The sequence below is a fragment of the Sciurus vulgaris genome, assembly GCF_902686455.1.
Source record: "Sciurus vulgaris genome assembly, chromosome: 15".
NCBI lineage: Eukaryota > Metazoa > Chordata > Mammalia > Rodentia > Sciuridae > Sciurus > Sciurus vulgaris.
In genome coordinates, this window is record NC_136476.1 from 24675445 (window position 1) to 24701949 (window position 26505).

The 26505-nt window shown below is 37.3% G+C and overlaps 1 protein-coding gene and 1 long non-coding RNA gene across 5 annotated transcripts; both read left to right on the top strand.

Moving 5' to 3' along the window:
• Window positions 1-6934: 6934 nt before the first annotated feature.
• Window positions 6935-23232, top strand: CD274 (CD274 molecule). 4 transcript variants are annotated; one of them, XM_079113951.1, is made up of 8 exons: window positions 6935-7120; window positions 8536-8607; window positions 10448-10513; window positions 11335-11676; window positions 17853-18137; window positions 20166-20276; window positions 21798-21857; window positions 22914-23232. In XM_079113951.1, exons 3-8 carry the CDS (start codon window positions 10462-10464, stop codon window positions 22934-22936), a joined length of 873 nt encoding a protein of 290 aa, XP_078970077.1. In that variant the 5' UTR covers window positions 6935-7120; window positions 8536-8607; window positions 10448-10461; the 3' UTR covers window positions 22937-23232. The 4 variants fall into 4 exon arrangements, with proteins under 4 accessions (XP_078970077.1, XP_078970079.1, XP_078970076.1 ...); XM_079113953.1 differs by lacking the exon at window positions 8536-8607 and having other exon boundaries at window positions 6935-7171; XM_079113950.1 differs by lacking the exon at window positions 8536-8607.
• Window positions 23233-23236: 4 nt separating this feature from the next.
• On the top strand, window positions 23237-25293 carry LOC306645820. Its single transcript, XR_013759734.1, has 2 exons — window positions 23237-24015; window positions 24046-25293. It is a non-coding gene; the product is annotated as an uncharacterized lncRNA (long non-coding RNA).
• The last annotated feature ends 1212 nt before the right edge of the window (window positions 25294-26505 follow it).

Consider the following 26505-nt stretch of genomic DNA (forward strand, 5'->3'; position numbering starts at 1 on the left):
TAGTGGTAGTAGGTACAACTTTTGTTCTGATATCTCATCTTTAACCTAGTTCCTGACACAGAGCTCCTGATGCCATTGGAATTTCCTGTCACAAGACTGTCTTTCATTCTAGAGAAGTGACTGTGAGCTCCTTGGTAGAAGATGGTCATCAGAGAACAAGCCATGATCAGAAGTTTGGAATTTTCAACCCAACACCCATCCTCCACAAAGGCGAGAAGACTGAAGATTGAGTTAACAGTTACTGATGTGTATGTAATGAAGTCTCCATAAAGATTTAGAGGGTTCATAGGGCTTCTGGATTGCCAAACACCAGGAGGTTCTCAGACGGTTTGGAAGCTCCCAGCGCCTTCCCCCCATACATCACCCTGTGTACCTCTTTATCTGGCTGTTCATCTGCATCCTTTGTAATTTCCATTGCTATAAAGTGGTAAAGGGAAGTATACTGTTTCCCTAGGTTCTGAGAGCCACTCTAGCAAATTAATCAAACCTGAGGGGAGAGTTATGGGAAACCACAATATGTAGCTGCTCTGTTTGAGATTCCAGGGGCCTGGACTTGAGATTGACATCCGAAGTGAGAGACTACCTGTGCGACTGGGCCTTTAAATTGTGATATTTTTCTATAACTCCCCATAGTGTCAGAATTGAATTGAATTCTAGAATACCTAATTGGTATCTGTTGGAGAATTACTTGGTGTGTAGGGAAACTCCATGCACACTTTGGAGACCATAAGTGTTCTGTGCTGTGTTGCATATCACAGTAGGGAAAAGTTTTAGTTTTTCCTATCTTATATAATCCCCCTTTTTTGTAGTTATTCACAAGAAAGACACCAAAAAATTATATCTGGACCTCATCTTCTTTCTTTTTCTCCTCTTTCTATGGTAATCATCATTGAAAGTACTGTCCCTCAAAGTTCTTCCAAGCCAACCTGTGACTAAACATGTCACTGTTAGAACTTGTTCATCCCTATACTAATTCTCCATCTTCCTCTTGCCCTCCAAAAACATGTGGAAAAGAGGACTTAACCATGTTAAAATTTTTGCAGTTACAACAGGCATTAACCAAAACCAAGCAAATTAGGGTTATTGTCATAACTATTGGAGTCTCAAATATAGGGAAATGGATACCAAATGATTTTACTTGAGACCAACCTTATGACCAGAAGTAAAATAGGGCTACATTTTCCTAACCCAAACCTAAGCTAGGCCTCACTGTGTTGGGGGAAATTGCTTATCTGCATTCTTGGGGACTTGCCCAGGAAAGGTTGGACTTCATGGGTTAGAGGTACGTCTGCTTTGCTCTCACTTCCCAGGAATCTCATTATTCTGTCTTACTCTGAAAACACTATCATAATTCCCCCCACCTTCTCTACTCCCACAGCCTTTGCTTTGGCATATCTTATTAGCACAAAAACAACAAAAACTTCTGGATTAAGAGCATTCCCTCAATATTATGAGTCTATAACTGTAGTCTGTAATTTACACGTTTTTATTTGGCTTGATGGGCAAATCTATGCTTTCCACTTAGTCTCCTCCCTGCTCTATTCTGTAAGGCAGTACATACGATTCATCCTGAGTTCACACACACCTGCCTTCATGCCAATGCCCAGGCTGATGGCACTGTTCAGCCAATTAGTCTTTCCCTGTGTGTACTTTGTCCAAAAAACAAAAGCTCTAACCACTCTCAGAACATTTTGCTCTCATACCTGACCTGGCACTCCCCATCAATTTCTTCTTCTGATGGAAAGTGACCCAAAACAGTCATTTCCCAGACTGGTTTACAGCAAGTTCCAGGAGTAGGGTTAAGGCCCTGAACCACTCCCAGCAACCTTCACCAACTTCCTTTCTGTTTCCAGAAAGGATTACAAGTTTGTCTTCAGAAATTATTTGTCTCTTCATTGTCTTAACTGATTTCCCAGTTGTCAGTATAAAAGGAGAGTTTTGTTTTTGTTTTCAGATTTTTTAGAGAACTCACATAATTCTGGTAAAAGACACTGGTATAGGTTAGCTGGTTGTGGTAATTTGCTCTGGAACAGCATAGTAAAATAAATATAATTCTTGATTTCCTGTTTCCATTATCACTAGTATCTATCAACAGGTTCTAATGATTCTACTTCCAAATTGTCATTTGAATTTGTCTACAGCAATCACTCCTAACGGCCTCCCAGCTTCCGTGAATTTAAGGCCCCTCTCTACTCCAATCTTCAGAATGTCCATCAGGTAATTCTTGTGTTTTAAACTATCAAGTGGCTTTCCATTGCAGTTAGAATCCAGTCTCTCCCCTCAGTCCTCAGGGCCATTCAATATGTGATCTGTTCTCTCATCACTTTCTTGCTTCTCTACTTGGGGCACCATGATTGTTCCATCCTTGAAAGTTACCCAGTTCTCCCCTGGCTCTTACAGTCTTTGCACCTGTTCTTTCCTAAAATTATAATCTTCCTAGAGATCTTTCATGATAATCTTCATAATTTATAATCTCAAAACCCACCTCTCATGTATTCCCTGAGCACTGAGGGAACAGGACACTTGCACACTCTGCTGTATTTTCCTTCCTGCTTTCTAATTCTTTTTTCTTTTTAATAGAACTCTTTAGTGTCTGGATTTTTTACTCATTAATTTACATTTGGAATGTACTTCTCACAGAACACAATAGTCTTGCTGCCCTTTCAGGAAAAGGTGGGGAAAGGAAAAAAACTACTTCTAATTCTTTTATGATGAGCCTACATCATAACAGATTACTTAGTTTCTCAGTCCAGTTCGCCGGGAGGTAACCATAATTGGTCTTTGAATAAATACGTACTCATACGAAAACAAAATAAAACTAAAAATAGTTGTTCCCTTTAAAGTAGAAGTGTTGTAGGATATTAGGTTTGTGAGTCATATTTAGTGGCTTACAACCAAGGGTCAGTATAAAATAATGCTTCTGGAGATTATTCTATAAGACACATTTAAACCAAGTCATGTCCTTACATCAAGTAAATGACCCATGGGGTAGCTGTTTCATTCGTATGACATTCGCTTAGGTTATTTAGGATATTAAATCAACAAAATATTTCCCAGTATCTCCTAAAAGCTCACCTCGCTATTGCAAACTATTATTTAATGGTTTTCTGTTGATTTATCACGATTCCCTGGAATGAAAACATTGACCACAAAGTGCTCACAAACTCCCACAACATTTGTTCAGTTCGTAATTATTTATGAATGGTTTTGTGTACTTGACAAGGACAGGGATTATTTTTGGAGGCTTTATCTTTGTTTTTAAGTTCCTGTGGTGTGGGAGCTCCTTGGTAAAGGCCTGAGCTTCCACGCGAGAGGACAGGAGTAGATAAATACAGCCCTAGGAAGGGAAGCATCTGAGTGTCGGGTGAGGACAGCTTCTACTCTCTGGTACCCACGTATTAATTACTTCTGTCATCTAAGCATTGTTTTGTGTAACCAGAATAAAGTATTCTGTTCAGGAGTCTTTATGCATCAATCTATAGCAAAGATGGGGCAACCAAGGTCAGGGGTTGGAATGGGAACAGTGAGAAAGAAAAGGGCTTTGCAGAGGGCCGTGGTTTACCACCATGCACAAAGCAAATAGAAAATGGGGATAAATCTGAATATGGTCTTTTTACTTAATAAAACTGACTTTTAAATATTCAAAGCAAACAAAGCGATTTGCCAATTTTGTTGTTGCTGCTTTGTTTTGTATTGAGTATCTTTTCAGTACTTCCTGCTTTTGAAGATCAAGAAAGTTCACTGGAAATTGCTCCTTCACTGGAAAATGATTCACATCATTTCAGGCCCAGCTGGAAGACTCTGGAATCTATCCTGCTTCTGAGATCAGTACAAACAAGGCTGATCTCTCTTGTTTAAGGGGCAATAGGGGCAAATGGAGTAGGCAGAGGCAGAGTGAAAGGTGGAATTGATCTAAATCAGCCAAATTAGGTATATGAAGAGGAGTTGTCACTGTACTTACAAAGAATTCTTGGTTCAATTTTTTTTGTCCCCTTTAAACATTAAGCCATCTTTTTCAAATCTTCAATCTGAACATGACTCAAATGGAGAGAGTATCAAAATGTCAACTCCCAAGACTTCCCCGCTCCAGCAAAGTTTGGATCCAACAGGTCTATAGCAGAGCTCTAGAATCTATATCTTAAACACCTACCCCAAGTCAACTGTGATGTAAGTGACCCTAGATAGGCATGGTACCACACACCTGTAATCCCAGTGACTCAAGAGACTGAGGGATGAGGATCACAAGCTCAAGCCCAGCCTGGGTAATTTAGCAAGATTCAGAGTCAAAATAAAAAATAAAAAGGGCTGGGGATATAGCAAGGTGGTAAAGCGCTACTGGGTCAAATTCCTAGTAACAAGAAGGAGGAGAAGGAGAAAAGGAAGAGAAGGAGGAGGGAAGGAGGAGGAGACCTTAATAGTGATGACTGCACTAGCAGATCATGAAGTCTACTTCCTGGATCTTGACTATCATTTTTTAGAAAAAATAAACATTAAAAAGGAAATGTCATAGAGTATTAATTGCACACACAGCTACTGTTGCATGAAACATGGTTGTAAATGTGTGTACAATCACACCCTTACAAATATCTGTGCAAACGGGATTAACACATAAAGAAGTCTATGTTTTATCACAAGTTAAACACTAAAGTTGGGAAACCTCCTGTTCTATTCCACTATATGGTCTCAAAAGAGATTTGAAAGAAAGGGCACTGAAATTGAGTCTCCAAAGTCTATTACAATTTTACTGATGCCAGAGAGAGTCCCACATCCCTACCGGATATCTACGGAAGTATGGTTTTCAATATTATCCAAGTTAAATATTAAATTTTTCTAGTCATGGTGGCACAGACCTATAACCCAGTGACTCCAGAGACTAAGGCAGCATGATTGCAGATTCAAAGCCAGCCTCAGCAACTTAGTGAGGCTCTGTCTCAAATTAAATTTTATTTTTAAAAAGGGGGGACTGGGATGTGGTTCAGTGGTAAAGTGCCCATAAGTTAAATCTCTAGTACCAACAAAAACAAAAACAAAGTAAAAATCTGTAATACCTGTGTGAAATTTTGTACTTGGGAAGCAAATCCCACAGTCATACCAAATGGTATCTCAATATTCATTCATCATGCAGTATTTTGAATTGTAGTTGAAATGAATAAGCAGGAAAGGCAAATTATAATAAATTCAATTTGTGGACAGGAGGAAGGAAAGCAGGAAGGACCTAGAAGTCTAACAGTGGGGATGTTTAAGTAACTTAAGACACCATATTCTATTATAGTCACATGATTTCAGTTTGGAGACACCCTCTGATTCACAGTTTCCAGAAGGGTGGTATTCATCATCCAGAATATGCTTCCCTAGCCTAGATCCCAAAGATGGTAGTATAGCAAGGATTTCTTAAAAGGTATAGCTCAGCTTGTGATGGGAAGTTCATTTAATGACAAACCAATTGAAGTTTCATTATGTCGAGGAACTTTGAGGAACTCACAAAATCCACAATTTAAAAATATATTTCCTATTATACACACATAACTACTTTCTAGAATAAAAACCAAAGCCATATTAGTCTGTTGTGTACAGTCTATATGTTGTACCAAGGTGTATCAAGTAATGTCAAGATGTTCAGTCATCTTCCAAAGGTACTTATTAGAATGGGGCAGAACCTGACAGTAGAATTTACTAAGATGTTCTGGAGGAAGAATGGAAGAACCTAAAATTGAAGATTGAAATCTTTGTGATTTCAGATGTTGGTTTATTTAAAACTTTTGTTTAAAACATAATTGATATAAGCTCATTTTAATATTGAGCACTGTTTTTTAAGAATGGTTAGATTAGATTTTTTTTCTACATTTTTAATTGGTACATTATAGTTGTATGTGAGATTTTTGTTACATATTCATACATGCACACAATATAATAATATAGTTTGGCCAATATCATTCCCCAGTATTCCCCTTTCCCTCTTCTTCCTCCCCCATTTCTTTTCTCTATTCCACTGATCTCCCTTCGATTTCCATGAGATTTTTCCCTTCACACCTTTCTTTTCCTTTTTTCTCTCTACTTTCCACATATGAGGGAAAACATACAACCCTTGACCTTCTGAGTTTGACTTATTTCATTTAATATAATATTCTCAAGTTCCATCCATTTTCCTTCAAATGACATCATTTCATTGTTCTTTATGACTGAATAAAACTTCATTGTTTATAAATACTACATTTTCTTTATCCATTCATCTGGTGATAGTCACCTAGCCTGGTTCTCTAGTTTTACTGTTGTGAATCCTGCTGCTTATAAACATGGGCGTGCACATATCACTCTAGTATGATGACTTTAATTTTTTAGGATAAATACTGAGGAGTGATATAGCTAGGTCACAAGGTGGTTCCATGCCTGGTCTTTTGAGGAACTGCCATGCTGATTTCCATAGTGGTTGTTACTCATTTACAATCCCACCAAAGTGTCAAAGTGTTCCTTTTTCTCTACAACCTGTCTAGCATTATTGTGTTCTTGATGACTCCGATTCTGATTGGTATGAGATGAAATCTCAACCACAGTTTTGATTTGCCCTAATTGCTAACGATGTTAAACTTTCTCTCTCTCTCTCTCTCTCTCTCTCTCTCTCTCTCTCTCTCTCTCTCTCTCTCTCTCTCTCTCTCTCTCTCCTCTCTCTCTCTCTCTCTCTCTCTTCTCTCTCTCTCTCTCTCTCTCTCTCTCTCTCTCTCTCTCTCTCTCTCTCTCTCTCTCTCTCTCTCTCTTCCCCATTTATTTGTTGGCTTTGTATTTTTTCTTTTGAAAGGTGTCCGTTTAATTCACTTGAGCACTGTTCTTGATGAAAACCTGATTTACAGGAAAGCGGGACTGGAAAGTTTCACTTTCGTTTCGTTTTCATAAGTATTTATTCCAAGAACCCAAAATCCGCTAACTTCCAGAACTGAAGCTCCGCGGCAGGGAAAAGCCCTGTTCACCTAGTGGAATTGCCCTGGGCGGGGCTTTGGAGCAGAGGCGGGCGGGGACGCTGCAGCGGGCGAGGTCTTTAGAGTGCAATTGCTGCATCCTCTGAGGCCTGGTCTTGGGCACAGGCTCCGGACTCTGTGCCGCCAGCGGAGATTCTCCCAGCCAGCAGGTAGGGAGCGTCCTTCTCCCGCCCAGCACCCACTCCCAGGAGTCACCGGTGGTGTGTAGGGCACTTTAAAGACAGAGGTTCTCTAGACGCTTTCTTTGGGAAGGAGAGAGGAGGAGGGAAATGGGAAGTGCGATAGTTTGTGGGGCATCAGAACCGATTGTATGGTAGCGTTAAGACCTAAGAACGGGCAATATATCTGGCCTTTTGACAGTTGCGATTGTTTTGCTCTAATGTCAGTCTTTTATGTGAGTGCATGTGCATGGATATGGTCCTGAGAGAGAGCTGAGCTGGGTCTAGAGAGAAATTCCTAGATTGAAAGCCAGGACACCTGGGTCCTAGTCCAGCCTTAAGTGACCACTGGTAATGTGACTCAGGGTAAGTCATCCCACCTGCGGCATCTTCTAAGGTCCCTTCCTGTCTTAAGATCCAGGACGCCAAAACCTGTTTCTTGCTGTATCTGCTTGAAAGACCTAAGGGAATCCTGAAGGAAGCATGGAAGAGCCTAAGAATAAAAATGTTAAGACATTTCTTAGACCCATTGACTTTGGCGTATGTCTAAGTTCAACTTGGAATTGTTTTAAAACACAAGGAGTAAAAGTACAATTGTTCTAGCTAGTTGTTTTACTGTATATTTAACTGTGAATGCTTTTCTATGAATTAAGTAGCCTTCTAAATTTTTTTTTAATTGTTGCACTTCATGGTGCTGGATAACCAATATGATGAGGTTAATCTCCCATTGCTGAACTTAATGATTATTTATAGGGGCCATTATTCACCCTGGCCATTCACCAAACAATTGCATGTAAATCTCTAGAAAATTGCCATTTTTTGCCTTCAGATAAACTGTTAGAAGTGTAAACTAGTCAGTGTCTTGAATATTTGAAAGCCTTTTCATGAAAATTGCCTTCCAGAAAGGATGTACCAGTTGACAATGGCAGTGGCCAACAGTGTATAAGGAGAACTATGATACTCTTAAAAAAAAAAAAAAAAAAAAAAAAAAAAAAAAAAAAAGGCTTTTTCAGTGGAAGATGGTAGGCAGAAGCTACACGACAATAGAGTGTGGTCTTCCAGAAAGCCTGAGAAGTAGTCTGGGGGTTTGAAGCCACATGTGGAAAGTGCATTAGTATTTCTGTATTTCTTATAAGAGTGATTCATTGTCACAGGGGTGGGGGTGGGAGGATGACATTTAATACAGTTTAATAGAGCTTGAAAATTTTAGTAAAGATTTCATAGATCAACTCTCTTAGTCCTTGCTCCTACTTTTGAGAAAGAAAACTTGCATCGTTGCATCTTCCTCCTAGCCATATACCCTGGGAAGATAGAGACATGGTTATCACTTCCTTGGTGTTATACTAGACTTCTCCCATGGGCAAACCTACTTCCCCATCCTGAATGAGCCCTTGTTTCTTCCCCAGGTCACATTTCATTGCTCTGTGAAAGTCTCAGAATTGTCTGGGAATTCACTCTTGTCTGGGAATTCACACAAGGTCAGTTTCTTACGTGAAGAAGATGTCAGTGTTCTCTTGGACCAACTAATCTCAAGTGGGTTTTAAAGATCAAAGACCATGTTTATTTATATGGTCTCTTTCCTCCCCCTTTCTTCTCCCACTAATAATAGTTGTACCCCAAGGGAAGAAGTCTTAGAGGAGAAGGGATGATGAAGAATTAGGTAGCTATCAAAGTAATCCAGACAGACACACACACACACTTTTTGTTTAACAAAAGTGGATTTCTGCTTCATATACTGTTCTGAAGTTTACTTTCTATGTTCCCTTTTGTAAAATCAATACATACACATGTACTGAATTCTATCCCTAATGGTATTACATCAACAGAATAAAATTTATTTAATCATTCAGACCATCTAGGATATTTCTGATTTGGAGCTATTATTAACAATGTCATGTCTTTACATATATTATTGTATGTATGTGTTTGTGGGTTTGTATGATAGATTTCTAGGAGAGGGAGTAAAAGGTGCTAGGATATGTACATTTAAAAATTTTTTAAAGATTACCAAACTGCCTTCCAAAAAAAATTTCTCATCCCATCATTGATGGGCAAGAAAACCTATTTGTATATATCCTCATAAACACCAGACATTAGTAATCTTTGAATTTTGGTCAAGATAATAAGTGAAAATTGTATCTTATATCCTAAATATACTTTTTATTAGTGGCAACCTTTCCTTTGTTTACTGGTTATTAGTATTTCTTAGTCTCTGAGCTGTATGTTAGAAATCATTACTTATTTTCCTCTTGGGTTAATGTGGTTTTCTCATTGATATTTAGGAGCTATTTATATATTAGGAACATTAATCTTCTGCTTTATATATATATATATATATAAAGCATTGATTAATTGTATATGTGTTTAGAGTTTGGAGAGATACTATTTTCTTATCAAATTGTGTAAGTATAACACAAAAGAAAAAAATCTGTTAATAAATAAACAGCATGACTGAAATACTACAAATTTCTTTTCCTCCCTTACTTGAATATAAACTCCAAGAGAAGAACGACTTTTCTTTCCTGCTCACAACCATATCTCCAGTTTCTAAAATACTGTCAATCATAGAAGAAGTGCTTGATCAATGTTTGCTGAATAAAAAAAAAAATCAGGAAAAATTTAAGGAAGATGACAAAAAGAAAAAAAGAATAAAGATAGATAACTCTGGGAAGAGTGATCATGAGGAATTCATATCAACATAAATTGGCCAAATCTCTCTCTTCTTCCCATTTCTTGTTTCTAAGAGACTCAGTTTATTTAAAGAATATGATTTGTCATTTGGAATAAGTGAGGTGCATAAAAGAATTTGAGGGATGAATCCAGCCTACTTGGTATAGAGAAGTGGAAGTCTTGAATAGTCAAAGGTTAAAATGAAAATATTTAGTCGTAAAAGGAAAAAAATGTTGAGAAGTAGAAGTCAGATTTTCCTTACTTTGAAATTTTTGCATAGGGCACATTTGGGTTTCTAGATATGTTACAGTGTAGAAAACATGAAATTGCTGAAAGAATTTGGATAAAATATTTTCTTCTTGGTTTTTTTTTTTTGAGTGTACATTCCAATTTACAATTTTTTTCAGGCCTGTAACCAAATTTAAAAATTCTCATCATAGTAACTCTATTCACTTGACTCTATGTGATTCTGTGTTATTAAATAAAGGCATTTAACTTCCAAATTCCCCTGTTATATTTCCACACTTAGAGATCAGTCATCACCTGGTTATCAGGACTGTTTCACTTAGAACTACCAAGTGCTATACCATTGTGCTATGTGTTGAACTGTTGAATAAAGCAGTCTTTTTTTGTGTTTTCCATAACCAGGTCATTCCAAAAAGATGAGGATATTTAATGTCTGTATATTCATATCCTTCTGTCATTTGCTGAACGGTAAGACACCAAATCCTTTCATTAGGTTCTGTATTTTAACTATTTTAACTTCAATAATGATTTTAAATGGATATAATTTGTATAGTGAGAACAGTCTATTCATTTCATTAAAAAGTTGCCTGTGTCATTGTATAAAGACAGAGAATGTAGACAAACTGAAAGAAATAAAATTCACCCATTTTCCAGAGATAACCTACTGAAAATTTCTAGAGAAATGGCCTATAGGTACATTATTTGCTTGTATTAAACAAAGCCAGTATCATTGTTGATATTGCTTGTGACCTGCTTTTCCTGATGAAAATATTCTAAGGAAGAATTTTAGTGTGCATGGAAATTTCCAGGGTAGCCCTGAACTGGTAACATATTGAGGCCCTATCTAAATTTCCATACCCACATTCCTCTGACCAGAGAATGGATCAAAAATGCAGGGGAGTAAGAAGACTGTTGGAATCTACCATTCAGACTGTGTTGAAAGCAAGCATGTATCCAGTCAAAGGACATTCTGGGGATGTCCATGTGAAAACAAGTCTCTGTGGTTATAAGTATTCTAATCACCATATAATATTTTTATAATAATGTATGTTTACAAATTATGGGGCAACTTCGTTTAGCTAATTTTATAATTCTGATGCAGGGATCAGAAATAGCATCCCAAAATATGTTTCAAGCCCACAGGTTAAAACATGTATTTTAAGGACCTAAGTCATTAAGTATAATTATCACATAACTCACCAGATAAAGTGAGTATAAGCCCTCCACCCATTTTGTAAATGTTTTAAGGAATTTTCCATGTTCTGAAGATTTGTCATCTTTCTTTTCAGCCTTTAGTATCACTGTCCCCAAGGACCTGTATGTAGTTGAGTATGGCAGCAATGTGACAATTGAATGCAGATTCCCAGTAGAAAACCAGTTAGACCTGCGTTCATTAGTTGTCTACTGGGGAAAGGAGAATGAGCAAATTATTCAATTTGTGGAAGGGAAGGAAGACCCGAAGGTTCAGCACAGTAGCTACAGGCAGAGGGCCTGGCTGTTGAAAGACCAACTCTACCAGGGAAATGCTGCCCTTCAGATCACAAATGTGAAATTGCAGGATGCTGGGGTATACTGCTGCATGATCAGCTATGGTGGTGCAGACTACAAGCGGATTACCTTGAAAGTCAATGGTAAGAATTATTGTAGATAAAGAAGGCTTGACCTTAATTAAAAAAAAAAAAACATATCCCAAGTGTTAAGAGCTTATCATGCTTGGAAGTCTAGACTTAATTTCCAACAGAATAGCAGGAGCCTGTTCACTCATTCATTCATTCATTCACTCATATACTCATCTAGTGAGTACTTTATTGAGCACCTTTTATTTGGCAGTCACTGGTGATCCAGAGTCAAATAACACAGAGCCATGTTTTGTAGTATGTTCAGTTTTCCACATAACAAATTCCAGTTTTTACTTTTTTTATTATAAAAGCAATATACGTACCTGCAAATAATTTGGATGCTATGGAAAGGACTAAAATAAATTGCAAAACTTCCCTCCTCCATTCACCAGTATTTTCCACGACATGCAAATATAGTTAACACTATTTGTATATCCCTTAGGAAGTATTTTTTTTATTCAATTGCTATTTTTTTATTCCATTAGGTCTACTGCATTTTTCTTCCTTTGAATCTCTGTATGTCTCAAACTTCAATAAATATATTCAAAACAAATGCCATCGTTAGGTTTACATTCAATAACACTTGAAGTCAATCTATGAAAGCAAAAATTAGCCACATAAGTAGAAAGAAAGCCATTTGTCCTCAGAGATGCCAACAAACTCCGCTTACCAGGCATGCATTCATCTTGAGAGGAGTGTTGAAGAGGAACTGCAAGTGTTAATTCCTGAGTACTGACCCACAAATATGTCATCAGGTTCAAAGTATTGGGTTGGTACTAAGGGAAGGAAAATACCTTAGCTGACCACCTCTGCTTTCACTGTTGAGGTTTATAGAATTGACAGCTGAAAGGATCCCAGGCATAAGCAGGTAATCCAAACTCCCACAAAGAACAAAAAATCCCCAAAGGCTCTTCTGGGTTTTTTTGTTGTTGTTGTTGTTGTTCTGTTTTTGGTACCAGGGATTGAATATAAGGGTGCTTAACCACTGAGCCTCATCCCCAGCCCTTTTTATTCTTTATGTTAAAACAGGATCTTTCTAAGTTGCTTAGGCAATTGCTAAGTTTCCAAGGCTGGACTTGGAACTCGTGATCCTCCTGCCTTGGCCTCCCCAGTTGCTGGGATTATAAGCATTCACAACCATACTTGGTAAATCTCCTGTTCTTATGTTCCCCATAATGACACTATTGTCATTTGGAAATGCCTTCCCTAACCTGTTGAAATTTCTACCTGATATTGAGCTGAAATCTATCCTCTCTAGTCATAACTGTGAGATTATCTGCCTGCTCCTTTTGTTTGTCATGATAACCATTTAATATTTGACCAGAATTAAATCATCTCCACTTGGTCTTTCCATTCCTAAGATAACTATCATCAATCTGAAGGTTCATAATATAAACAGGAAAATTTATATTTATTATAAAAGCTCACTGATAATTATAAACTCAAAAATAAAATTATACAGGGATTAGGAGAAATGCATCTGTTTTATGGCACATTACTGGGTATCTGATGCTGGCTTAATTAATGCTAGTGTTGTTAAGAAAATGTCACTTGCTTCATGAAGTATATTTAATTTTCATTGTTTTACCATTTGCTTCTTCCTCATGACAGTCATGAAAAACTTGGGATGTGGTTGTTTAAATCTTCAGCTTTTCTTTGGTTCATTGGCAATATTAGGTATCTATTTTGTTCAAAGGCAGTTAAAGATATTAGCAAGCCTTAAACTTTAAGCTTGCTAGATCTAGGATGGGGTGAAAGAATATAATCCTGGCAGTCAGGAGGAAGAAAGCATAGAGTTTAAGTTTGTTTCCAGAAGTCTTTCATCAGCCTGTCAGTAATATGCAGGCAAATGGCTGATTTTGTAAGTAAGAGTTTATTCCAGGTTACCTGGGGCTTCATAATATCTCTTCAACACAATAAAAGATCTTCTAGCACTGAAGGTTTTTCCTAGGAGAGGTCCTTGATGGAATAAAGCAAATGACCAACCAGATTTGACATCTGGTTTGTTTGGCCATTCCATTTTGTTTTATAAATTACTAAATTGGCATCTAGTCCCAAACCATCTTGTTTTTTGCATACAGTGGTTTACAGAGATGAATTGAGCTAAAGCAAGTCTGCACTTTCTGTGTTGAGAACAAGCCAGCCACCAAGCTTCATTTGTACTGAGGCACTGCCATCTGTGAACTTTCTAGTGGCTAACACGCACAATTTTACAATGCAAAGAAATAGAACTCCTGAGTCACCTCCTCATGCAAATGATTTCACAGTAATGCTATTGGGCTTCTCTTCCCATCACTTCTAATGTGTGGTAACACAGCTTCCCCATAGGGAGTTTACTCACCATGGGGTTTTATAAGTGAAGCATTTCAAAAGTGAAATTTGAAGAGGTTTGGTTTTGGATTAACTCAATTCTTATCACTTTGGGTGTTATTGCACCTTTCGTGAATAGGTTATAACATGGGAAAATTGATTTCCAAGGGTGTTCATCAGGAACTGCCATAAGAATACACTTCAGTATTAAAAGAGGAAGAGAAGCAGCTCTACCAGTACAACTGCTAACACTTGGGTAGCACTTACTATCACTTAAGCTCTGTGCTAAATTTTTTTGCCTAAATCATTTCATTTAATCTTCAACATGACTCTAAGATGGATATTTTTCACATTTTTAGTGTCTGAAATTTGAATGTGTCTTTTGATAAATGGCATCTTAGATTCAATATGTGGCATTATTGTTCCCATTTTAAGGATGGGAAAACTAAGGTCTGGGAAATCAAGCAATTTATCCAAGGCCATCCAGCTAGTAAGTGGTAAAGCAGGGTTCTAAACCTAAGCAGGCTGGCTCTGAAGTCTATGTCCTTAATAATCATATTTTTCTGATTATCTTTGTACCTCTGACATGTGTATCAAGTTGTATGACTTCAAAAATACCTTGAGCTTCTCTTGATCTTGATCAACCAACATTAGTATAATGCTCTAGATCTAATAGACCAAGGGTCAGCAAAAATTTTGTATTACCTACCCCATCTATAAAGCATTTTAAACTAGTATGTATGTAATTATAAAGAATATACTTTGTACTAATATATAGGTTATATTATAAGAAATTGACATTTTAAAGGGCAAAAGAGGATGACTTTCACCCATTTCATATGGTACATGATATGTTCTAGGAATGTACAAAAATAGACATTTTGAAAGGTGAATTAAAATTTAACAAGCAATGCTTTTAATGTCTTGCTAATTGAGATGCTTCACTCTCATTAGTTAATATGTCAAGGCATAATGCACCTTAGGGTAGATTTATCATTAGCAAAGATAGACGGTCTTGATAATCTTGAGGGTTTTAGTCAACATTTGTCAAGTCCAATTAGGTACTTATTGTTTTTAACCTCACAAAGTAGCTGATAAAAAAAAAAAAATCCCTTCTGACATTTCCTTTTGGTTTGTATTTAAATTACTAGTATTATCTTCAATTCTTGGTTTCTTTGTGGGAAACTTTTTAATTAGTTGTTCATCTTATGAGATGATTAGTTTAGTTAAAAGTAGATATTAGAATTTAAAAATCCATAGTAAGTTCAAAGTGGGTCACCATTCTCCCTTTTGTGTTGTGAAAGTCCTCTTCCTATAAGACCCCTGTGTAGCTGACAAAATGAGACCCAGTGTCAAACAGCAAATCTTACAAGCTTAAACTATTTTTTCCTAAAGTATTCATTTATTGAACTTTAAAAATTTGGGAACATGAATCATAATTTCTCAGTTTATAAGAGTCATAGGTAATAGAAATTGCAAATAAAAGTATCTATTGCAAATAAGAAAATCTAAGTCGAAATGTTATGTGTGAATAATGTATTAGAACTCTAGCTAGATTCCAGCATATTAACTTGAAACATGAAATTTGGCAACCAGGATCCTGAAGTTCACTGTTGATTTCTCTACATCATACATTCACTGCAAACATCAGTTTGGGAGCTTAGTGTCTTGAGGGTGATTTTTTTTAAGTTTTTTATTTGTTTTAATTAGTTATACGTGACAGTAGAATGTTGATATGTCATATATAGTGGAATATAACTTCTCATTCTTCTGATTATACATGAAGTAGAATACCACTGGTCTATAGTTACATATGTTACGTGAGGTAATAATGTCTGATTCATTCTACTGTCCTTCCTACCCCCATACTCGCTCCCCTTCCTTCACTCCCTTCTACCTAATCTAAACTCTATTCTTCCCTAGGTTCCCCCGCCCATTGTGAATTGCATCCGCATATCAGAGAAAACATTCAGCATTTGGTTTCTTAAATTATTTTTAATCAATGTGACAGAAGTGCATACAAGTGAAAGTTCTAGCATTTTCTTCCCACGCCTTCTACTTGTGCCCAACTTTAAAGACTGATGCATGGTTATGTAATCAGTCCCTGTGGAGTAAAGTCACTCATTCATTAGCCCTTCTGTGTATAGCATACATGTACTTGCTCCTCTGTGTGAAACAGCATCCTCCTTTACCCTTCTTCCATTAAACTGATAATAGAAGGGTTAAAAAAAAGTTTTACCCCCAGTATTTGCAACTAACAGTGAGTTTAGGCTTGAAATTTTAATTGCCCATAAATCAGGCTCTATGCTTTGTGAACTGGATCCTATTGTGGTAATAGCAGTTTGTATAATTAGTGGATTCATTTTTAAGTGGTTCTTAAAATATGACAGATAAAAGATGGATGACCCAATAATTTTTGTGTTTCAAAATCAGAATTATATTGATTTCGTTGGTTGTAATTTCCTTGATTTAAAAGCACCAAAACAGCACATCATTATTTATTTTGTTTTATGCTAGTTGCTTTGCTAAATCTCCATGAAAATATTATATCACAAAGCTTTTGTTATGTCTTTAGTAAAGAAATGAAAAGTTCTAGATGATTAGTTGCTCATTAAAGTATTAGGAATAAAGCAATGGTTATGTCAACAGAATTAAAAATATGTTGATGTACTTGTAGGGAGTAAACATGAATAATGATCCTATGCTATACATAAGCATTAAACGATCTACTAGAATAGTCAGCGGACAGAGCATCTTAATCCTAAAATACTCCCAAACCAATTACCCAAAAACTAATCAGGCTTTCTTCCATGAGTATAATAATTAAATGTTGTGCTAAAATAGCCAACATAAAAAAGCAAAACTTTTTAAAAAATCATATTATGGCATCCCAGATGGGATCCTAGAGCAGAAAAAACACATTAGGGAAAAGTTGGTGGAATGGAATAAATGATAGAGTGTGGTTAATAGTGATGTACTAATGTTGGTACTTCAATCATGGTGGCTATATTCCATGGTGATGTAAGATGTGAATAATGGGGAATCTGGATAAGGAGTATATAGTAACTATAATTTCCCCAACTTTTTTGTAAATCTTAAACCATCTTCAAATTTAAAAACATATTTAAACTTTAAAACCTATCACTAGGAACAAGTATCAATTTTTACAAGTGACATAGTATGTCTTTTTAAATCTAACTTCTGATCATTGACTCAAAGTTGAACAAATAAATGACTATCAAAATCAGCTTTTTCAATAAAGTCTAAAGATATAGTGCTTGTTAGCTAGAAAGGTTCATGCTTATGAAGATAGCTTTACAATAAAGAAAGGAAATATCTAGAATTAAATGTAAGAAGAAATGGAGCCCTTTATAAAAGCTATAGCATTTTTCTGGGAAAAACCCAAAAACTTGAATAAATAGACATTTGTTATATTTGGATAGAAAGACTACTGGTTTAAAGATGACTAAAGTTTACTTTAGTCTATATTTTAGTTTGAGCCCAATACATATGCCAACATGATTTATAAATTTTTTTTATTTGTTCTTTTTATTTATACATGACCATAGAATGTAGTTAGATATATTATACAGACATGGGGTAGAACTTCCCATTCTTGTGGTTGTACATGACATAGAGTTATACTTTTCATGTATTCATATACCAATATGATTTTTATAGCAAGACAGTTGTTTCTTAAAGCCCAAACTTGGCCTGTGCTTGAACAGAAGAGTTGAGGCCAACAGGCAGGGATTCACCATTGACCATTAAGCATATTTCTCTGAGAACCAGCCTGCATTGATGATTTCTAATGTAGACAACACCAAGACACATGTCTAGAGAAAGACTTGACTTCTTTTTTCTCATGATGCATGCAGCTCCATACCGCAAGATCAGTCAAAGAATTTCTATGGATGCGGTCACCTCTGAATATGAACTAATGTGTCAGGCTGAGGGATACCCTGAGGCTGAAGTCATCTGGACAAGCAGTGACCACCAAGTCCTGAGTGGCAAAACCACCACTACCAAATCCCAGAGGGAGGAGAAGTTTTTCAATGTGACCAGCACACTGAGAATCAACACAACAGCTAATGAGATTTTCTACTGTACTTTTTGGAGATTAAGTTTTGGAGAAAACAGTACAGCGGAGTTGGTCATCCCAGGTAATATTCTGAATGTGTTTACTAAAACATGTCTAACACTGTCCCTTAACAGCTACTGTGATGCCTGCTCATCATAGTCATTCACCGATGGTTGAATAAATTAATGAATGAATGAAGAGCATGGTATTTACAAAATGCATGTTATTCCCTCACCTCCATGCATTCAAGTCATATTGCTACTTAATACAAATTCAGCAAATATTTATGGAATAGTCCCTACTTGCCAAGTAGTATATTTCGGATCAGGTATTTATAGAAGAATGGGACACAGTTCATACTATCCAGGAAACAGGTAAGAAATGCATGTTGCATGCATTCCATTTGCACGTTGGAAATGTTCTTGCAGTCGGGATATCTGTAGGAACCTGAGAACAATACTCAACTCTAGACATGTTTCAGGAATCCAAAGTCTAGCACATCAAGCTGCTCCCTTCTCTCCACAGTTTCTGTAACAGGAAGCAAATGGAATGTACTGTTCTACCTTATTCCAAATTAGGGAGATCCCTTCTCCCCATGTGCCTCTCTCAAGCTATTCTATGGTTTTTCCCACTCAAGACATCCTGCTTAGCACATAGAATGAAAGGCTGCATGTCCCTGGGCAAATTACTAGACTTCTGTAGGTTCCACTTTCCCTGTAGAGGTATATTTATCAGGCAAAATTATTGTAGGGGGGAAAATGAGCTATAGTATATGCAAATGATTTGAGATCCTTGTGAGCACAAATTCAACTGCTTTTAGTCTCACTATTCAGCAAAAGTAGGTGGAATAGCAGACAGAGTCTGATGAGAGTCTTGGACCATTTGAATAAGTGAGGAAGATGAGTATGATGATTGGTATAAATCCAAAGGTGTTCTAATGAGAAGCACTTTCTACCGCCTCTTCCACCTGTAGATTTTGACAGAAAAACTCCATGTACTTCAGAAAAAACAACTGGAAAGCTGGTAGAAAAGCCAACCCATATGAAAAGACAATCCAGGGTGGTCTTTTGAGCGAAAAGAGAAAAAAAGCTTTAGAAAATAGAGATGCTCTTACTGGAATTGGCCTTCAATTAAAAGTTGTATTAATGGGTGCCTGCCATTTAAAATTTGTTTTATGACAACTTATTTGTGGGGCAACCTGGACTAAGTCACTTAACTGCTGTGAGTCTGTTTTCACATCTGAAACTTGGGAATTTTTTCTTAATACCTGGTATGCCTAACTTGTAATGCTGTTTTGGGACTCAAAAATACGTGGGAACAGATTTTATAAACTGTCGGCTACTAGACAAGGTCCAGCTGCCATTGTGACTTTAAAACTTGAACTAGTTAGTTAGGGATCATGGGTCTCAGTTGACAGTGAAGCCAAGCAAGAACTGACTTATGGTGAAAGATAGAGGAGTTAGCATTCTCCAAGCATCTGTGTTCTGTGGGACCCCTTAGCTCTTGCATGGGACTGCAGAAAAACTGGTGAGAGAAACCAATGATGTCCCAAGATGTTCAAACTTGGGAGAAAGATACCAAGTGTTGGTCCTTGATCATAACCACGGATGTGGGGAGGCAGAAACTCTTTGAACAGTGCTGGGTGGCCTTCCATGTTCCACAGTGGGCCATCCTTGCCATATACGGTGGACTGCTAACTTCTGTATTAAAGAAGGCAAGACAAAGTGACATAATGCATTCTGCCATTTATATTGAGCAGGCATTCCCTCTGGTACTATGTGAGCACTTTACAAATGTTAACCTCACAAGAAATTTCTTAGCATTTCCATTTTGTAGGCTGATCGAAAGACTTGCTGGCGATCTCAAAACTGGTCGGTGGTGGCAGAATTCAGTCCAAGTCCATCTGTTCAAAGCCAGGGCTTCTTCCACTTCTCCATGCTGCTTCCATCTTCTTATCAGAGATACCTCCTTACTCCAGCCACTCACTGACCAGGAGCTTCACTCTTTAAGAAAATTAACCTGAAACTAAACTAAATTAAACTTCAAGGATCATTATTTTCCTGACTATTTCCCATGAAAATTTTCTCTTTGGTCTTCTTTTCTTTTTCAGAACCAGCTACAGTATTTCCCCAAAATCAAAGGACTCACTTTGTGATGCTGGGAACTGTCCTGTTGTTCCTTGGTGTGGTGCCCACGATCCTGTTCTGCTTAAGAAAAGATGGTATTTCTTTTATTACAATGATCTCCCCTGGGGATGTGGAGAAGTATGTGAAGGTTTTATTGTTGACATAGTGGCACTTAGTAGGCAGAACCAGGCACTTAGTAGGCTGAATGTCCTGCATGTGCAGGACAGTTCCCTTCAGGGGGAATCTATCCCACTCAGAATGCTAGTGCATTGCCTTATGCTGCCTTCATATTTAGCTTCCCTGTCAGGGCCCACTTTCAGCTATGCAAATGGATTTTAGCTTTGCCACTGGGTGAACCTATGTGCCACCTCTTCCTTCAGTCCTGCTCATTTTACTGTTCTGCACCATCACCTACATTGGAGGGTGGCATTGAACCCTGAAGTAGCATTTTTCAAAGGGTGAGAGTGGATAATGTCTGCAGGGAAATTGACTTAGTTTTGCAAGGTGGCACAAATATCCACTGTTAATAGCAATCATAGTGAAGCTAAGTGGAATTGCCAGAAGATGGCATGTACACTGGTAAGAGGTAGAAGAATGGACATGTATGGATAGAGGTTGAAGAAGACTCAGTGTCATACAGCTTCTTCCCACCATGCAAATAACCACAGAATTATAGGAGAGAATGCACACAAATTCATGTTTTTTTCAGTTGGATTTTGAGTCTTATATTAGTTACAATGTTACATTGAACTGGTTTCTGAGTGCCCTAAGTAATAAAAAAATAGTTCCTTCTATAGAACTGTGGTATTTTTATCATGGAATATTTTGCAGTACTTCTGGAGAAGGGTATTACATAGTTTTATAAATAAGTTGCATGCATTTATTTATTTACATACCTATGGGAATGATTAAAATTCAGGAAAATTAGTAGATTCAAATGATTTCCTCCCAAGATGATTCAGAGCAAACATTTCCCCCCAATACTTTGAGATTATGTATCAAGAGATCCAATGATGTCATTCACATAGAGTTATCTGATGTCACATAAGGAAGTAGAATATGGAGGGAATTCCAATAGTCATTTAGAAATTCCCTACAACCCCTTAGGAGGGTGGGTGGATCTGGGAAAGTATATAACTGAAGGGGTAGAGATCAGTTGTTTCCAAAGAGTAGGCCCTTAACAGAACTGAGACAGTTAGGCAGGATATACAGGTCAAGTTTCAATAACAGTGAGGTGCCAAGATGCAGTCGATTTGCACAAGGAAATGATTGTTACCAACTTGCATTTTGAATATTTCCCTGAAGAAAAGATCAGTTGGCATTAGGAATGGCTAGAAAACCAATAGATAATAAAGTACTTCAGAATATGGTCCATCTCTTTTAAAAAGGACAGAAAATGAAAGTATATAGTCCTAAAGAAAATCTAAGAGCAAAAGTATATGTTCTAAACTGTTGAGTTAATTAACCTGGTGGGTTAGGACCTGGGAATAAGGAAATTTACCTGATTTTCTAGGTAATTAAAAATGTTTTATAGGAAACTGGAGTATAAACTTGAGTCGCTGTGTAGGGCATGGTGTTGTGCTACATGAAAAAGAAAATTACTTCTCTTTCTTTAGTGAGAATACCAGATGTGGAAAAATGTGGCATCCAAGATATAAACTTAAGGAAGCAAAATAGTAAGAATATCAGAAGGGATTGGGAAGTTGAAGGAAAAAAATAAAAAAAATTAAAGTAATAACAAGGAGAATTCTCTCCCTTCCTTTTGGAAAAGGATGTTGTTGGAACTGCTGGTTCCTCTTTGCCTTGCAACTCTAAGAAATCCTTCCAGTCTGAGGAGGTTTAGGGCTGACCCTCCAGAGGAAAGAGTGGAAAGCAGCTTTGTGGAGAGAGGAGACGAGAGGGAAAAGGAGAAGAGGCAGCTTCTCTTCATGAACCTTCCATTGCCCTACATCCCAACATCTCCTGCCACAGGGGACCATGTTGACTTAAGTGGATGGATAATTAATTCTACAGTGTTGCATAGCAGGAGCTGATTCATGTGTAGTATGTAGTATCTAATTTAATCCCCTCCTTCCACCAAAAGAATGAGAGATAAATGCTAAAATTATCTCCATTTTAGAGCAGAGAACAGAAGGTCAAGAAGGTACCCCAAAACACACAGCTTATGACAAAAACCAAATATGTGGGCCCCCACACGCCTGACCATAGACCCTTACTCTTTACCTATTTGCTTCGATTCGTTTTGCTACAAATGTCTACATTTATAAAAAAAGACAGAGAAACCTCACCCAGCTGATTGAACCTAAAGCAATTATATTAAATCTTCTGATTCATTTAAATATAGTTAGAAACAAAATTTAACAACGAGCCCACGTTTACATACTCTAAGTTGGACAAGCCCAGGCAGGTTTCATCATGTGGTTCATTTGCATTGTAAAGCTAATTAGTAAATGTATGGGTCATCCTAGGGAACTAACCCTCCCAGTTTGCTCAAGACTTAGGGGTTTCTTGGGACATCAGACTTTCAGTTTTAAAACTTGGACAGTCCCGGGCAAACCAGAAGTTAGTCATCTTTTATCAGGCAAGGGTAATTGGGCATAAATATAATCTGCCTCTTTCTCTTATTGAAAACTATTGGATGGTCTAGAAAATATGAGTTTTGTTTCTTGTCAATTTCTTGTTTTTCCAGAACCCCCTCCCCATGCAACTAATATACTGTTATCGCTCTTCAGAAACACAGTTTGAGGAGACATAACCAGCATTGAAACATATGCTCTTCAAGCAGGGATTCTCGGCCTGTTTTCTGGGAGTTCACCAATGAAGGGGCCCAATGAGATGCTGATGATGTTGGACTTTAAAGGCCCAAGCACTGAAAATGGAACTTGGGGAAAGAAGAGAAGAACAAAAAAAGACAGAGTAGAAAGGAGAGCCTGGAAGGAAACCTGGGTCCTTCAACATAGCCAAGAGACTGGTTGGTGCATGTAAAAGAGGCAGAGAGCACTTCTGAATGGGGCATCTCCAAGCAAACCATCCATCACTCACGCTAGGAGATTTGGTGGTTGTTCTTGTGGAAGTGCCCCTTGCCTCCACTTGCCTTCAGCACCTCTTAGTGTTGCAACAGTGTTTAAGTATGAGTTGTTTCTATTTATTTTGAGTCTGTGGGGTTGTCTTGTGAGTGTGGTTATGAATGATTTCTTTTGAAGACATACCGTTGTAGGTGTTGAAATTTTGTCACCAATCTCAACTTACTACTTAACTGTGTTCAGTAAAACATCTAGTGTTTGTGAGATACTTGGTATTTTCTGTAACTGGTGTTAACAAATTGGAAGCGTAGAAACCATTGATTTGTATAGGATTGTACCTTATTTAACCCACTGATATTTTGTTCGACTTGAATAATCTTATTCTCAGACCTCAGAGGTCTGTTGCCATATCTGTTCCATTTAAATATCAACTTTGCAACTGTGTAGTACTGTACTAACATGATCTCTTTCATCCCTGTTAACATCTCTGTCATTGTAACCATTGTCATACCTGTTTAATAGCTGAGGAAGCAGAGAGATTAAGTAACTTGTCCATAGCAGTAAATAGCAACCTTCAGACTTCCTCAATTTACCTGCTGCCCTTTTAGAATACAATTTACAGCTCTATTTTAAGAATTTTGATTATTTAAAAAAAGTTTAAGTACCTTTGTGTGTTACATGTGCTTTGCATTGGGCCGGGCATTGAGCCTACAGATATGAGCAAGACAAAATATCAGTTGGATATACTTAAATATGATAATAACCAAGGCAATTTTAGTTTATGGAAAGTCAGTATTTTAAAGAACTGTCAGTATTTTAAAGGAAAGTCAGTATTTTAAAGGAAATAACTCTGGAATTCCTTTTCTAGCATTATATTTACCCCTGCTATGTCTTTGCCATATAATTTGATATTTCTCTATATAGTGTCTGGTATAGTTTAGCATGTCCTTTTTTTTTTTTTTTTTTTTTTTCATTTATGTTTATTTTGTGTTTGCACAAAGTGATGCCCATGGGTTCCCAGATTAGGGACTCAATGCAGAATTGAAAGGCAGCCTTTTTTTCCTCTACTGAACCCAGGGCATTGCACGTGCTAGGCAAGCTCTCTACCTCTGAGCTGCACCCTCAGCCCGTTTTATTTTGAGATAGGGTCTTGCTAAGTTGCAGAGAATGGCCTCCATTTTTTGATCCTCCTGCCTTTGCTACCTAAGTGGTTGGAATTACAGGCATGTGCCACACTGTACCTAGCAACAGCTTTATTATTAACTCTGTATGATAGAGACATGTCAAAAACTTTTAAAATATGTTTTTAAAAATGTTTCCTTTTTTTTCTTTTGGTACCACTGAGCCACATCACCAGTCCTTTTTGTATTTTATTTTGAGACAGGGTCTTGCTAAGTTTCTCAGGGCCTCACTAAATTGCTGAAGCTAACTTTGAACTTGCAATCCTCCTGCCTCAGCCTCCCCAGCCACTGGGGTTACAGGCATGCACTATCATACCCTTGAGTATAAACTTCACCTTGATGATGCACTTGCATAATTACATGTTATTTCTGGAAATTCCAGCAGTGTACCTTGACTGCTGGCTGCTCTGCACCCTCATCTGCACTAGAAAGGGCCCATTTCTCCACTTAAACCATTGAATGCCACCAGCTCTCATCCCTACATGGGCCTCATAAGATATTGTTTTCCAGAGGGGCTGAGATTCAGGTAACCTTTCAAAATTTTCTTTCCCTCTTGACAATTTATTAGCATCTTCTTTTTTCTGCCACTTGTCAATACTGAAGAAACAGAATCTCCTCAGAACCCCCTTTATTATCTGTTTGTACATATTTATTTATACAATAATTTGTGTGACAATGTTCTTTGTTTGATACAAGTAAAGACTGTGGCTGAGTAAGACATTCATTCACTCCAAACATTCACTCCATTCCTAAGTCTCAACACCTCTTGGTGTTGGATTTGTAAGCACTTTAACTCTTGTTTGTGTTTCATTGTAAAGTACATAGGCAGAAATGCTGTCTGATTCTATGTTTGATTGTCACTGTTTATACCCGCATTAATTTAATAAAATATTCTTATTTATTTTGTTTCTCAGTATGCCAGTATGTCTATTTTCTTATTTTCTGTGTGTTTTATAAAGCCACTCCCAGTTTTACCTACCAATAGAAAAAGTAATTTGGAATATCTGCAGCCCTCTTCATAGATTCATGAATGGATGGATGGATAGATAGATGATTGATAGATAGATAGATAGATGATAGATAGATTCCATGTTTACACAGCATGTTCTTGAATCCTGCATAATGAAAAAAATTAAAAAAAATTTATTTTAAAATATAATTCATTGAAAATTTTTATTTTCTTTTACTTTCTAGCTTCTTTTATTACAATACAAAGACAAAACACAATTCTGTCACCCAGCCAGGTGCAGTAGTACACACCTATAATTCCAGGAGACTGAGGCAGGAGGATCACAAATTCAAGCCGGCCTCAGCAACTTAGCCAGGTCCTAAGCAACTTAACCTGCCTCAAAATTTAATAAATAAATAGGGCTGGGGATGTGGTACAGCGGTCAAGAGTCCCTGGCTTCACTTCCCAATACAAAAAAGAAAAAAAAAATTTTGTCATCCGAATTGAAGATCTGAGGGAGAGAAGGTAGGAAAGAAGGAGGAGGACTCAAGAGGCATAGGGAAATGAAGGGGCTTTCCTCCCAGAGTATACCCTTCTCAGTCTATAAACATGATGTACAAGCCAAAGCAAATAAAGCTAGACATATTTCAATCTCCAGATTCTGAAAAGGAAGTGAGAAACCTAGAACTAAGCCAAATTGAGAATGAAAGTCTAAAAACTAGGTGGGACTATTAAAAACATCTATGATTTTAAAACAAACATAATAAGATATCATTCAAGGAAGAATGAATCTTTTTTTGTCATTTAGTTTGATTTCTTAGTCATCAATTCAGTTTAAAGAGGCATTGTATCATTTCTCTGAATCAGATGTTTTTAAAGGATGATGGTGGCTATATCTTAATACACAACAGATTCTTCATGGTATTTTTCCATTACTGGGGGTTGAAACTGGGGTCACTACCACTGAGTTATATTCCCAGTCCTTTTTATTTTATTTTGAGATGGGCTCTCACTAAATTGCTAAGGCTGACCTCAGACTTGCAGTTCTCCTGCCTTAGCCTCCCAAATAACTGATATTACATGCACATTCCCTAGTGTGCCCAGCAATATCTCAACTTTTTGATCTGGGAAGAACATAGAGAAGCAGTCTTCCTGGCTGGCTTTGGTGATC

Coding starts and splice junctions, on each gene's coding strand:
- CD274 (XM_079113953.1), top strand. CDS start 10,462: ATGAGGATATTTAATGTCTGTATATTCATATCCTTCTGTCATTTGCTG. Junction 20,277..21,797: donor GTTCTGCTTAAGAAAAGATG/GTATTTCTTTTA, acceptor CTCTTTCTTTAG/TGAGAATACCAGATGTGGAA. Junction 21,858..22,913: donor AAACTTAAGGAAGCAAAATA/GTAAGAATATCA, acceptor ATCGCTCTTCAG/AAACACAGTTTGAGGAGACA.